This window comes from Syngnathus floridae, chromosome 18 (assembly GCF_059516105.1).
Source record: "Syngnathus floridae isolate MCC-2025c chromosome 18, RoL_Sflo_1.0, whole genome shotgun sequence".
NCBI lineage: Eukaryota > Metazoa > Chordata > Actinopteri > Syngnathiformes > Syngnathidae > Syngnathus > Syngnathus floridae.
In genome coordinates this window covers 9,190,016-9,204,381 of record NC_142430.1, presented here as the reverse complement: position 1 = coordinate 9,204,381, position 14,366 = coordinate 9,190,016, and the positions used below count along the sequence as shown (strand labels likewise).

Here is a 14,366-nt window from a genome sequence, read left to right as displayed (position 1 = left end):
AGCTTTTATGCTCTCAAAACGTGTTCCCATGGTTTTGTTGTTGTGAAGCAATGCGCTAAAAATAAATCGATGGAAATCAAATACGCGAGGTGTGTCGTGTGTTGCTTTCTGCTTATCAGCCAGTAGGTGGCAGGAATGACCAGGACTGGAAATGTTCATGCAGCAGTATGCCAAAGGGCATGGTTCAAGTCAAACTCTGACAATTCTTGAAAAACATTTTATTCACAGGGACATAAGAAATTATTAACTTGACTTTTAAGTCCAAAGAGAACATTTATTATAGTGCATTTTGTTTTCAGAATAAGCAATCCAGTTTTCCTTTGTGGTGGTCATGGTGGACCTGATGAGAAGCTCAACACCAGGTTTGAGATGTATGAGCCTTAAGCAAGGTGCACACATACCGATAAATGGAGCCAAAATTGAGTTAGGGTACAATTCTTCATTCTAAGTGATCTTGGTACGTGTGGACCCCAACTCTATCTGGATGATTTTTGCAGCGTCAGCATTCAGTCTGTATAGCCTTGGCCATCCAATCCGATCTGGCCACCAGCAGCCTCAGCCTATCACCTGATGATTGCATCAACTCCTTGCCACTGATGAAAGAAAAATAAAGATTATTCAGGAGAATTTTCTATCATGTATATTCATTTTGTGCGGATTTGCTCTGTTTACTTTAGACAATGGGAGCCAAGCAGACTGATTCCATTAACAGCAAGGATCCTGTCTCCTGCTTGGAGCTTCTCACAGCGGGCTGCAGGGGTGTCCGGGACCACTGCCCTAATGAAGATGCCTTTCACCTTCAATGACATATCCTGAAACATCAGGTCAAATGATCAACAACATGTGCTGGTGCCTGAGTTTAGAAAAGTTACCTAATTGAACTAACCCTTGTGTCAACTAGAGCAAGCCCAAGACCGCTTTTGTCACGCTCGAGCTCCAAACTGAAGATCTCATCATTGTTGTCGTCAAAATGGTTGCTCATCTCTTCGGCCTCCTCCTCCTCTTCCTCGATGAGTTCGAAAATCCTTTTCATACTGGTGTAATCTTGATTCAAATGGTCGTCCTTCAGCGCCGATAGGCATTCCAACATTAAGCCACCTGAGAAGAAAAGAAAGGAAGCTCCTTCTTCTTCTTCAACAATACTGACAAGAAGCTTTAAGTGATCAAATACCTTGGTCGTATGCACCGCCATCTGAGGACCAGGAATGTGTGTCTTGGTCTTCTTGAACCAAATGAACAGGATCTACGAGGGGGGTGTTGGGTGGGGTGAGAAGACAGGAGGGGTCCGGTGCTGACCTCCTTATCTCAGTGCTTGTGTTCAGCTGGAGATTCCGAAGCTTCTGGGACAAAAGTTGGGCACCGCAGGAGCTCAACTCATCCACATCCTGGATGGAGGAATGGGGGCACGGCCAAGGGGATGATGGAGGTGAACCAGATGATGATGGCAGAGTCGGAGATAATACCATTGGTGTTGTAGCCATTGTTTCCTGGCTGGATTTGTCCTCCATGGTGATACCCTGAGAAACAAATGGCATTAAAACAAGAAATAAAAAAATCCTTGATTATGGATAAGATTGATTATTTTTATTTATTACTCTCCGGCATTTTGTTTCGTTTTGAAGGCAAAAAGAGAGCCAACCAGAATTAAAAAGTGTATTTAATAAAGTAGCTGGTGAGTGTGTTTCCCCCTGTATAGTAATATTTTCTCATTTGGAACTATTTTTCTTTCCACGCATGTTTGTTTTGCTTCCTGACTTTTATATTTCCTACCTATGTTTCTAAGTTCCAGCGTATAACATTGGCCGTTGGCTCGTCACCAGCAATCACAAGGTACGTATGTACGTGTCGTGGAAAAAATACCTCGAGAAAAGCCAGGCAGGCACAGCGAGCACATACAAACTCCACACAGGAAGGAGCTGAAATTTAAACCCTGACGAACAGAAAAGTGAGTCAAATATATTGTAGTTACCTGGTGCTGGCCAGAAGATGTGACTCCATTGGTTTGTGAATTAGCGAGATTAAAAATGAACACTTGGAGCTTGTTTAAGTGTTCAAGCAGGCTTAAATCTGTCACTGCTCTTTCTACTATGAACTGGTAATCCCCATCTGGTAGCACAAGAGGATGGTGGGTATCAAAACTCTGCAGGATATCCTCTGAGAATGCAAAAGAAATATCAAATCAAGAGAACAATAAAGATGTTAAGAGAATGACTGTGTTCAACACTGACCAGTTGTGTGCGCTTCTGTTTGGTCCCGGGCACACGGAGTCCATGTGTGCCTGCTGGGACATGGTGGGCTGTAAAAACTGAGCAGGTGCTTCAGTTGAGCTGCGTTCAGTGCGGGGAAGTCACATCGTAACGATGCCCAAGAGCTCTATGCATGCACACAAACACAATCAACTGCTAATTAGGTTCATGTTCATTGAGGTTGGGCTCATTTCAGCAACACAGAAAAATAAAGTGTGGTAAGTGTGCTATAATGACTGAAACTTGGTATTTTTTTAACAAAAATGTCACAGACACCTGAAACTATTTTGAAAAATGAAAAAAAAGGGCCAAATATTGTTGTCTATATAAATATTAAATATATATTTATTTGAGTTTTTATGATATTATTATAAATATTTGAGTGTCTTTTACCTGGTGTAGAATTTTCCTTGGCGTAGTAAGAAGATTGATAGCCGATGAGAGCGTGCACGTGTACTCCAAAGCTAGTTTTCCCAATCCGGTTGTCTGGGACCAGTTCAACAGCAAGTCAAGAGTGATCCGCATGCGGATGCCTGTAGACCGCTGATAGAAACCTGGCTCGGAGCCTGCAAACACATCAAGAAAAAGTCCTCTTTCAAATTGCTCACGACATAAATAGGACGATTTAGTGAGCTCCCTTTTTATTACCGGGTTGGCTGTAAGATTTATTAGCTCATCTGTCTTTGATTCAAACATGACAAAATGCATATGATGACCGCTGAGTCAGCATAAAACCCTTCACGAAAAAGAAGGCGACGTTTTGAGATAGGCCACGTGAATCCGACACATGCTATTTTGTGAAAATGATCAACACTTCCATCAAGTACATTGATAGTGGTTGAATTCCAGTGGTGAAATATTTGTAGCGTGTCAACTACCACACGCTTCCTGTCAGTTCTCGCCTTTCCCCTCGGCAAGTCAGGCTAAATGTCACGGAAAAAAAACAAAAACAAAAAACTCAATGGGGCACAGTGTTACCATGTGAAACATGCTCCTTATTTATGACATGATCCTCCATGCACTGAAATAGATTTTGGGTCTATATTAGAGTAAAAATATCTGTGAAGATAAATATTTCATTTTAAATGGCTTTATTCCGGCCATCCATTGATGGAGGGATGGATGGATGGATGGGAAAATGAAGTTGATGACTCCAGCTCTGATTACTGACACTTTACTCATGAAGTCTTCAAACTGAAATGTCTGACTTCCTTTTCAATTTTGGTTTCGGGTCCGTGGTATTTTTTCAGATGTCCTGCTATGTTGATCCGGTAAAACTGCTCTATTGAAGGCCAAGTTAAAAAAGAAAAAGAAAAAATTGAGAGGGCGCTCGTGTATGACTTTTGAAACAGCACGTGTGCCATGTGGATACTGATGCGCCCGCCGACCACATTATTATTTTAAACATTAGCTGCGCATAATCAACTGTCACCATGAAAGTCATCTACATAAGATGTTTTCACACATGTTCTCCATTCAGCAGTCCACAAAAGTGATTCGTCAGCATTTTGTAGCACGTATATATATCCACTGACAAGTTGGCAATGTGAACATCAGATTCACTTGCACTTACAATCTGACTACTGTATTGACTGAGAGCTCATTAAACTTGTCTTCACACTGACTAAAATGGAGTATTTCAACTATCTGGGGATTCATTCACAAAAGCAGCCAAGATTTACGACACAATGTTGCAACCTCTCATTTCTAAAATGCAACCAAAAATTGCTTTAAGGTGATTTACTACTGGATTCCTGAGTCCAACTTTTTTTTGTACCTCTTTCCATGAGTAAGTTGAAGAGTGATGCATTGATGAAGTAGAAAATGAAGGCCATGAGCTGTGTGGTAATTTCCGAGTGAAGCTGACAGTCTGAGAGGAGTCTCTGGCTCTCAGATAGGACTTCCAAAACCTGCTGGACTTGATCAGGGACGCTGTCAACCGGGCCCTCAAGAGTCTCCTTGGATTGGTTGCAATTCAGAAAGCTCGGCAGGATGGGGTACAGGACCTGGGAGGATCGGAATTGTCCAATCAAGTGAGACATTTGAGGCAGACCACCCATGTTAACGTGACTTTCTTAGCATTGCGGCATTATTGATGGAAGACTACAAAATCAGAAGAATCAGCAAAAATGAGGGCACCCCCCCCCCCTCCCCTTGAGCTAAAAGCTTTTTGCATGGACAATGACAGCTCTGTTTCGGCTAATTGTACGCAGACATCCCCTTTCCACAGAAATCTTGCTCCACCAACAAGGCCAGCGCAGGCACTAGATCCACATTCCAAAAAAGCTGAATATGGCTCATGTGGGCTTGGCACGGGGCTGGAACAAGACTGCTGAGTGAAGAGTTCTGAAGGAATCCGCCCTGAGCAGATCATTTTACTTCCACTGGGTAGGCGGGGAAACGCTGAACACAAAACGCAAATAGACAGACAGCTCCACTTCCAATCACACCAGACAATAGAAATGGGGGAAAAAATAACTTTTCTGGTTGGAAAATGCTACTCAGTGGAGCCAAGCTGGGAGAAGGAAACTCAACTCAATGCTTGATTGACCACATTCAAGCAAAGACGTGTATTGTCTCCCAGTCATCATAATGGGCAAATAAACAGTCTGCCCACAAGTCTGGAGAAATGTGCATGTATCCATCAACAAGCGTCTTCACTTGAAATGGCTTGTCATTAATGGCGCCTGTTGTTTTTCCAGGCTGCAGCAAATCTCACCACTTTATTGAATCCCTCTCTCTGTGTGGATGTATATCGTATTTTTTATATGTATAGGAATTTGTTTGACTTTGTCACATTCCTCACAAATTTTCTTCGTTCATTCTGGGAGAGAGGAGGTTTGCATCCTGTGGTGAGATGACAAGCATGATGGATGACATGACGAGCTGGCACAACCAGTCACTTGGTGCGTTTCCTTCTTTCTAAACCGAAACTCTCTTTTGGTTCAGGAGCAAAAAGAAAAGGAATTTGACAATCACAAAAGCAACCACCTGAAATTTTATATCAAAGAAAGACTTGGATTTGTTTTTAATGGCTGGTTGCAGTGGAGACACGTCAATATTGATCTGTTCAGATTTTGCTAAATTATTCCCAAAAATAGTTTGTTAGGCTCTAATGGAAAATATTGCAATGCTAAGATTCCTTGGCTGAGCGCCATGGACCTTCACACAAAGGTGTCTTGTCTTTCAGCAGGGTCACAATGACCCGAGTGTGGCTTGGCTTAAAAGCTGTCAGCATGCAGCAAACTGGGCCCTTTCTTCCAAGCCTGTCACTGATTATTTGCCTTTCTTGATCGACACTTTCATCGGTGTTGCGTCCAGATGGTGCCACAACACGAGAACATTTTAACTTCTCAAAGGTTAGTAGTTGTACCAGGACGTTATTTGCACTTGAATAGTATCTAAAATATACATTTGTCCTTTTACCTTGGTGATGTAGTACACACACTGCTGAAAGGTAAGCATGATGACCTCCTCCAGGGACGCCATTGTTTCTTCACTGGCTGAGTGCACACAGGACAGCTGTAACTCCAGAAGGTCTGGAAGAAAAAAAAAATGTTTTGTTTGAGCTGAACTCAAGGATCAATATTTTTTTTTCTTATTTTATGTACCCCCAGCCTTTCCTTCTTCATCCTCTTCACTTGTTCTCCACTCCAAGATGACAGGCAGCTGATACTGGATGAACTGGAGTATCTCCAGGCTATTTGACATCCACACCACTAGGGGCAACAGTCCTGAGATTATGTCCTTGTTGCTGAAAGGGTGCAGGAAATCCAGGTATAAGATTTCATCAGGAGAAGTCGATAACGATTACACAAGTCTGCAGTAGGAGTAAGGGCTTACACGTCCTTCTGAAAAGCAGCGAGTTCCTTGGTTTGCTCCTGTGTAGAAAATGATACAAAACTAAATGTCATGATAGGATTCAAAATAAATTCAAGCCTTAAAATGCTGTGTTAAAAACAACCCAATTTGGGTTCAAAATAAATTGACCCAATTTCCTGAACTGGTTTTGGTGAACTGTCCAATTGGGTTTTTTGTTTTTGTTTTTCAAGATTGGATCAAATTGACCAAACAGCAGTTTGAAGGGTGTAGAAGGTCAGAGGTTTAATTTCTGATCTCCTCAGAAAATGGTCGTGCATTGCGAATGTTCTGCCTCCAAATTCTTATGTGTGTGTGGTCCACAATGAGTTCGGTCGAGTCCGTGACCGTGACGTGAAACGGAACGATCGAGTATTGGGTAGCGAGTAAAAGCTGGCATGGTTTCTGGAAACAAATAGAGTAGCTGGTTGTGTTTATTTAATGCGGCTGCTGTTCTTCGGCACAAAAAGAATTTCAATGTGGTGATTGAATGACCGTATTAACACAATTTCCTTTTTTCTTGGATCAAAATAATCCACTCACCCAAACAGCGCTTTGAATTTCACTTGCAATCAGCAGCAGGAGCCTTCGTAGGTCCGACGTACGTAAATATGAGGCAGAATACTGAATGCAAAGGCAAAGCAGAAAAGCAATGCTCATTGAAGGTCCGTCTTTAATGTGGGTGCTTCCCATGGCCACGATTTGCTTGATGATGCAATGCTCATCGTCAGCTCGGTAGTTCAAAGTCAGGTAGTGACCCTGAGGTGATTTCAGAAATGGAGGAGAGCTCTTTGGACACTTTTTACTGGCTGGGCTGGGCAGGTTGTTGCAGAGGATCACATCAGGTGTAGTGGAGACAAACAAGTTGGGCTCTGGAGCAGAACGGTTGAGATCCTTTTTGAAGAAACAATAACATTGTCATGGTTATATCGCCAATAAAGTGTTTATATTTGTTTTTCCGATTACCTTGTGCAGCAAGGGATCTTTAAATAGAAACAAGTAGCTTTGTCCCAGCCCAATGACATCACCGGGGCAAAGTTGGACTTTGTCTTTGAATATATTGCCATTCCTTGTGACGACAGCATGGGGAAAGGGGCACAACATGGTCGGTCCGCCAGTACTATTGCGATGAAAAATGCAATGTTTTGGAAGGATATCTTCTGCAAGGAGGCCAATGTCCGCATCTCCGTTGCCATTTTGTCGCCCCATTATAATGCTTGGTCTCAGAAGTAGGTAAATGACAAAGTCCTAGAGAAACAAATATAAAAGATGAAAGTACACATTGATTTTTTATTTTTTTTATCTAACCGGCCTATAGAAAATATTTCAATTGTGATGAATTGATCAGGATAAAAATGATAACTATTATTATTCATATTTTGAATATCTGGGTTGTTTGTATTGTGATGTCTCCCTGCTCCTACAATATAAATTTAACACAATAAAATGCGTTACTCGGAGAAGCAGGTTTCGAAATGACCTAAAGTGCGGTTGTGAGTTTATCGTGCATGTGTAGGGCTGTTGAAAATCCTGGTAATCAGACAGGAAGCAGTGCCACGGCTGCGTTTTACAGCTTCCTGATCAGTCTTCTGACACTTTTTCCACACTTTGCTGATGACCGATTTTGCATGACTGTCTTTCTTTTCCCTTCAAAGAACAGTGGTATTTATAATAGAGGACCAAAACAAGTTAAAAGAATGTTCAAATAATTCATTCATACATAAATAAACAAATATTAATATAATAGCAGGATTAAATTAAAAATAACAATAAAACCAACAAAGAGTATCAAGAACAAATTAAAAGTAAAAATGAAAAAAAATTAAAAATAAATAGTGAAATTTAAAAATAAAAAAAATAATAAAAATAAATACTGAAAAGACGTACATACACACACAACATTGAAAAATATTGAAAGTCAGAAAGGCATCCCCACCAATGCCAATATTGAACGTGATACCTGCACAAGGCTGTGGCCATGTAGTAGCAGCAGGTACGGACAGTCCTGAGGCGGGTGAATGGAGTACTGTGTGGTGTTATCGTCGCTACTCTCCGTCTCCTCCCTCTCCGACTCCTCTCCTTCCCGCTCACCTCTCGGCCTCGACGGACACAGCGTTTCTGTTTTGGCTTGCAACGCACCATCCCCCTTAGAGGGAACTGCATGTTTAATGTCTTCTTCCCTAACTTCTGGGCACTCATGGCTCTCCACTAACGTTCCATTCACGGACATACTTTGATCCTGATTCACTGAATCGCCATCTATAAGGTCCATCTCACTTTTACTCCTCCAAAGTTTTTGGTTTCGACTCATTGTTCTCTCCATGAGGGTGGAGTTGACTCTGGAGCGACTCTTTTGGAGTTTACGGGCCTGGGCGTTGATCCCTATCAGAGAGGTGGATAAGCAAATGGAGGAATTAGCTTAACCTGTGCAAATAACCTGCTATATATAAATACATTAGGGACTGAGTTAATGGGATGCAGTGATAAGGCAGCACCTGTTTTTTTTTTTTTCTTCAAATGAGTGCATGTGTGATCCCGTACGTGTTAATGCTAGAGTCAAACCGGTCTACACACGGGAAGCAGACCTCGGTGGAAAGAAAGACACAGCTCATGGAAACACAAAGTGATCAGCCACACTGATAGAAGAAAAGCTCGCACATGCTGTGCCAGTGGCAGAAGCAAAATGACAAACAGGACGCACTCTTACAGCTGTGTCAACTCAAGCCACTTTTTCCAGTAGAAGCGATATGCTGCTACTACAAATAATATCTCTGGAAAACTTTGTGGAGAACTTATTTCCATGTAAAAGCATCATGGAGTGGGTTTAAAAATAGAGGATGAAGTTGATTTGAAACTGCAATGTCTGCTAGACATTTGGACAGAAGGGGAGAAGGAGACTAAATGTGAAAAAAGAAAAAAAATGTTTGGTCTTGTTAAATGAACTTTGATGCATGCGGTTTGGTTGTCTGGGAAAAAAACAGCACAACTTTGTAGGAAGTCTCAAACTAAATTTACTATGCTTTATTGAAGAGCCAAGATTGTCCATCAGGAAATAATAAGGGGCAGCCAGCCTACCAGCAGTGATGGTGTCTTTTTCTTTGGCCGTCTGCTCTTCCACCAGGCTTCGCCTCTGGATTTCAAAGCGTCTGGCGAGGCCCTCCCTTGGTTTCCATAACGACTGCAGGAGGAGCGGCTTCTCATTGTCGCCCACCACTCGGAAGCCTTCGGTTTTCCACTGGCGCTCGCCAATGAAGCCAATGGTGTCGCACAGAACATAGGAACTTGCCTCTTCTTTCCCAAGGCCGTACCTGAAAGACATGGAAAGGAAGAATTCACACCATATTGGAAAAAACATGTTAGCTTAAATAACCACTGCTTTGGCGGAATTTCATTTTACTTGGATCTGAATGTCTATTTTAGGAATCGCAGCTTCATTTGACGTCATTTGGATGGGTAAATGATTCATAAAATTAGCTGGGAAATAAATCAAGTCTAAATAATGAATCACTTATTTATTTTTTCCATTTCCAATTTTGCAGACCACCTGCAATACTGCCACGGACCACTAAAGGACCGCGGACCACCAGTTGACAACCCTTGCACTATGGGAAATGTCAAATGTATTGATCACTCCAATTGATCGAAACCCAATCCAGAATTTTTTGGGGAAAAAGTCTTAGCATACATGTTCCATGAAAAAGAAATACAATCCAGAATTTATTTTTCAAATCAGGGTCAAGAGTCTGTGCTCAGCCCGAAATGGCATCCTTGACCTTTGAGCTATGTTTCTTACAGTCACACGTCGGATTTCACTTGTGTTAATCATTCCGTTCCGTTTTTTTGGTTTGAAATCCAAGCAAACTTGTTCTCTTCCAGCCAACACTGGCCGTCTTTCACACAAAGTGTGGTTTGCGCTACACTTTCAGAGCTATTAAATTGACTATTTGGCACGCGTACACACTGTGAGCACAACGGTGAAATTATAACTCAACGGACAGAACATAAAGTCTCTGTTTATTGAGCAGTTTATTAAGTATAAACACATGTGCATGCCTGACTGTTTTTTTTTTTAATTGTTGTTGCAAAGCGAGAGAAATCATGGGCAAACAATGACACAGACACATATGGCAAACAGACAGAATGCATTCCCTCACCTTTCAAGGGCCTCTTTGACCAGCTCTTTTGCACTGGAATGTGTCGTGGCCAAGACACTCTTATAGTGAGCTCCTTTACAGATTTCGCTTCCAAAGATCTTCAAAATTCCGGGAGCACTTAACTGGATTGACAGCTCACAGGGGTCGTCCGCAATTTCGCCATCTGTACTCACTGAATGACATCAGAGAGAGAAAACATGTTTGTATTTTTGGAGGAAGTATACATTTCACTTTTTGTTGCTCATTTTTATTTTTTTTTGCAGATCATTATTTGATGCATACATTATGTATGAATTGTGTATTAGCTTTAGCAAACTAGTGACACACTGATACAGTGGGCAGCTTCCCAGTGGCCAAGGTGTACAGGGGTGTACTTTTGCAGACCCCCCCGGCCCCCATCTCCACCCCTCCACCTCAACCCACATCCAAGAGAATTTTACAAGAGGGGCCTTTAGTTACAAGTCACATTCTTACCTGACATCTTCTGGCCCAAATGGAAACTCCCTTTTTGGAGTATAATATAGTTTCTGTGCTTAAGACCACACTATCCGAGACCAAGACTTGCCCCGAGACCAGAACTCACAGAGACCAAGGCTGAAAAAAGTCAAGCCCAAAACTTTCTCTCCAATCATACGAGTCTAAACACAGCATTCTGATTAATACTGATTATGTGGAATATGAATTAATGAGCAGACCTGTTTTCTGAGTTTGGTCATGTGACATTAGCAAGCTGAGCTGTGATTGGTGGTTACATGTGGTCAGAGCAACTCTTACTTAGTCTCAGTCAAGTTAAAACCATCAGGCACTTGCACAAAAATAAAAGTTATGCCAAATAAAACCATATAAATACATCTTTAATTCCTTAATGGCATTTCTTGGACTTTTTACAGTGTCCACCAAATTACAGTTACAATGATGACTGCATGAAAGTATGAAAAAAGTATACAAGGGTCAGTCAGTCAGTCAGGTGAAAGTATGTTTCTTGTGAATCAACTCAGTGTCTAAAAAGAGAAACATTACAACATGCCTAAATGCACTAAATCTACTTTCATGCTTGTTAGCCAGAGTTTCCATAGTGGCAGTCCAAGTGTCCCGAAAAGTCATGCACATGAGATAAATGATCAAACTGTAACAGCTCTTGGCACTCCATTTACCATGATGCAATATAAGATCCTTTCTAACGATGCCAACCAACATCATGCCTTGCTTTTATTTTATTTTTTTCCTGTGAATGTCTGTTACAAATTTGTATTTGCTAATCCCTGGATGAGATCAGTCTGATGACTGCGTGTATTTTCCCCAACTTTGCAAAGCTTCTTAAGCAGGCATTGTTTCACAGTTTTTTGTTTTTTTCCCACAGGTCAACTATATCGCATGACTTAAGGGCTGTAAAAATCATGGAATTCTGCTTTGAAACATTAAATATCTGTTTTCCATCAAACGCACGCTAACATGCATCCATCCATTCATTTTTTATACTGCTTGCTAACATGCATGATTCTGGAATGTGGGAGGAAGTTGGAGTCCCCATAAAAAAAAAAACACACACACATGCAAGGGAAGAAAATGCAAACGCTACACCGGAAGGGCCAAGATGAGATTCAAACCCAGAACCTGCAGATGTGCAAACCACTGGACCAGCTTTGATATATCTTAAAATAAACTCTGCATTAGCCAATAAGTTCTCAAAGCTTCCGAGACATTAACATTGGAAGAAAATGAAAGACTTGACTGAGCGTAACGTACCGCTTCCTTTCCCGCTTTGGGTGGACATGGCCATGGACAGCGAGCCAGAGGCGGCGCCGCTGCCGCGAAGGAAGACTCCCGAGAGGCGGTTGGTGTGGTGACGGATGCGGCTCTTGCTCGGCTGTCTGAAAGCCACAGCCTCGGCCGACCTGCCAGTGGATGAACTGCCAGTAGACGAACTTGACCTGCATAATCAAACATGACAAGATGGACTGCTGAAGGATCCTTGGAAATCAATCCAGTTCAATAAACGAAAATGATACACAGAAAAATGTAACATTAAGAGAGGGAAAGAAAGCAACAAGACATCAAATAAGTCATTACAACTAAATAATATAAATACGTGTTATCCTGTAATAAAGTTTATAGATGTAGTACAAGCCTTTGGTCCGCTGCCCTTCACCATTCCTTTCTCAGCTCTTTGTGGACATGAATGAAAAAATAAAGGGTTGTGCACCACTGGGCAAGCCTGTAAGCTTCTTACCACAGTGGTTCAAAGGTTCACTGCTCTTATGCCACACTACTTTGATGGAAGAAAAAAAAAAAAAAGCGATACTGAGAATAACTCATTCACATAAAAGTTTCAAGCAATATTAAATGCGAAACATTCTAGTCTTGCACAACAGCTCCACCATTTAATAAGAACCAAATGCACAATTATTACGGAACCTCTGGATATCATCGTTGGATTTAATGCTCAAGGAACATCCTGTAATATATAGAATTATTACAGTATGGCGATAGGTGCTTATGATGTCATCAAAGGACAAAGGAAGAATTGATAAGAACTTTGGCTCCAGTCACGCGTGGGGAATGCCTGGGTTGTTCCTGCTGCTCTCGACTGAATGTGTATTCTGTTCCAAGTCATGGTAGAGACTAAAGTGTCATCCTTGACCACACACTTACAATACACGACTGCGAGGAGGATGTCGGCATTGCAATGGTATGCTGTGATGGCCATCCATCATTTTTTTAGCACTTGTTCTCATTAAAAGTGGTGCTTGCAAGGCTTTCTCGGTTATGTTGCAGAAGCACTAACCTACATTTACAACTTAAATGTTCTAATTTACATTTCTTATCATACTAATTGTCTCTTGGTGATCCAGTTTGTTGGATTTTCATGCAAATTAAGTAATCCAGTTTAAAAAAAAAACACTTACCGAAGAGATCCATCACTGGACTTTCTTGCAAGCCTGACAAGGCGTCTTTTCAGAGAAGATGTAGAAGATGTAGATAACCCCCTCTGTGGAAGAGAGTGTAAGTCCTCAGCGGTCCTTTGACTCATCTCTGGTCGTTCTTGTGTCGTTTTAAAATCAACGTGGGTTGCATCATGTCCTATGAGAGCTCGGCTTCATTCCTGAGATGTTTCACGCAGAAGCAGCGACACAACGGCGCTCATCTTCTGCAGATGTTTCCCCGCTCTCATCCAGCTGTTGCAAAGGCACTCTTCCCTCTTATGTCCAAAGTGAGCGTGAACTCTAAAAGATCAAAAGTGGATCAAACTGGTAAGATAAAGTATAATCTAATCAAATGTAGTCTAGATGTGCTTTCAATTATTAACGAGCCTGCTTTCCAGATGTGAGTCGACGGCGCAATTGTTTGGGGATGCCAAGTGCGCACATAGCACACGCGGAAACACCCGCCCATGCAAAATTAAAAGTTTGAAAGACAGTCCTCTAAAATGGGCGGGCAGTTGGGACACACTTTGGATTCAGCTCATTTTTGGTGCTTGTGCTTAAATGCGTCAACCTTTCTTTTTTTTCCTCGGAGTGATTCATGAAACGCGTAAACTGGAAACACTTCATTAGCATAACAGGAGGTTAAAAAAAGTGAACCTCGAAAATAATGAGAAACAATAGCAAAAATACGACTATAAAACTTGAACACATGAAGGAAAAATTAGTGTAATAATTAGAGCGTGTTCCGAACTACATAAAAAAAGTCAATAACTCATATTTTAATTCAGGAGTTAGTTAAAATAGTGCTGAAAAGCTAAAAAGTGTGAGCTATAAAAAGAAAAAACAGGTTCTGTCTATCTTACGCAACAGTATTACATTACTGTAAACAGAAATACAGTATAAACGTACAATGTATTGATTTCTGCGTTGATGCCGCCACCTAGTGGATATTTACGGAACATACAAATACTTTGAATAAATGCGTCAATTTGGGCACATCCAGCGTCACGCCACGATGCAAATGTTTTTGGATTGCTGAAAACTAATCTTAGTTGAAATATCAGACACTGAATTTATGGCTCATCCATGGCCATAATGAGTACCCTAAAAAGATTTTGAGGGATTTCAGTCAGAAGATCAATACTAAATTAAAATCTATAACATAAAATCAAGGATATCCTTTC

At 41.3% G+C, this 14,366-nt stretch overlaps 1 protein-coding gene and 1 long non-coding RNA gene across 2 annotated transcripts in view; one reads left to right on the top strand and one right to left on the bottom strand.

The window, feature by feature from the left end:
• Nucleotides 1-203: 203 nt before the first annotated feature.
• The window catches only part of LOC148382938 (ras-associating and dilute domain-containing protein-like), a 35,092-nt gene continuing 20,929 nt past the window's right edge, over nt 204-14,366 (bottom strand). Inside the window, exons 5-22 of the mRNA XM_088358983.1 lie at nt 13,165-13,482; nt 12,005-12,189; nt 10,259-10,430; nt 9,180-9,412; nt 8,065-8,486; nt 7,071-7,352; nt 6,648-6,998; nt 6,090-6,127; nt 5,858-6,000; nt 5,673-5,785; nt 4,024-4,252; nt 2,640-2,812; nt 2,229-2,373; nt 1,970-2,154; nt 1,172-1,517; nt 887-1,098; nt 673-812; nt 204-593 (exon numbers count right to left, since the gene is read on the bottom strand). Of these exons, the coding sequence (XP_088215109.1) occupies nt 500-593; nt 673-812; nt 887-1,098; nt 1,172-1,517; nt 1,970-2,154; nt 2,229-2,373; nt 2,640-2,812; nt 4,024-4,252; nt 5,673-5,785; nt 5,858-6,000; nt 6,090-6,127; nt 6,648-6,998; nt 7,071-7,352; nt 8,065-8,486; nt 9,180-9,412; nt 10,259-10,430; nt 12,005-12,189; nt 13,165-13,289 (3,588 nt within the window). The 5' untranslated portion in view covers nt 13,290-13,482 and the 3' untranslated portion in view covers nt 204-499. The remainder of the gene's footprint in view (nt 594-672; nt 813-886; nt 1,099-1,171; nt 1,518-1,969; nt 2,155-2,228; nt 2,374-2,639; nt 2,813-4,023; nt 4,253-5,672; nt 5,786-5,857; nt 6,001-6,089; nt 6,128-6,647; nt 6,999-7,070; nt 7,353-8,064; nt 8,487-9,179; nt 9,413-10,258; nt 10,431-12,004; nt 12,190-13,164; nt 13,483-14,366) is intronic.
• Nucleotides 7,173-9,602, top strand: LOC148382940 (uncharacterized). Its single transcript, XR_015853867.1, has 2 exons — nt 7,173-7,337; nt 9,226-9,602. It is a non-coding gene; the product is annotated as an uncharacterized LOC148382940 (long non-coding RNA).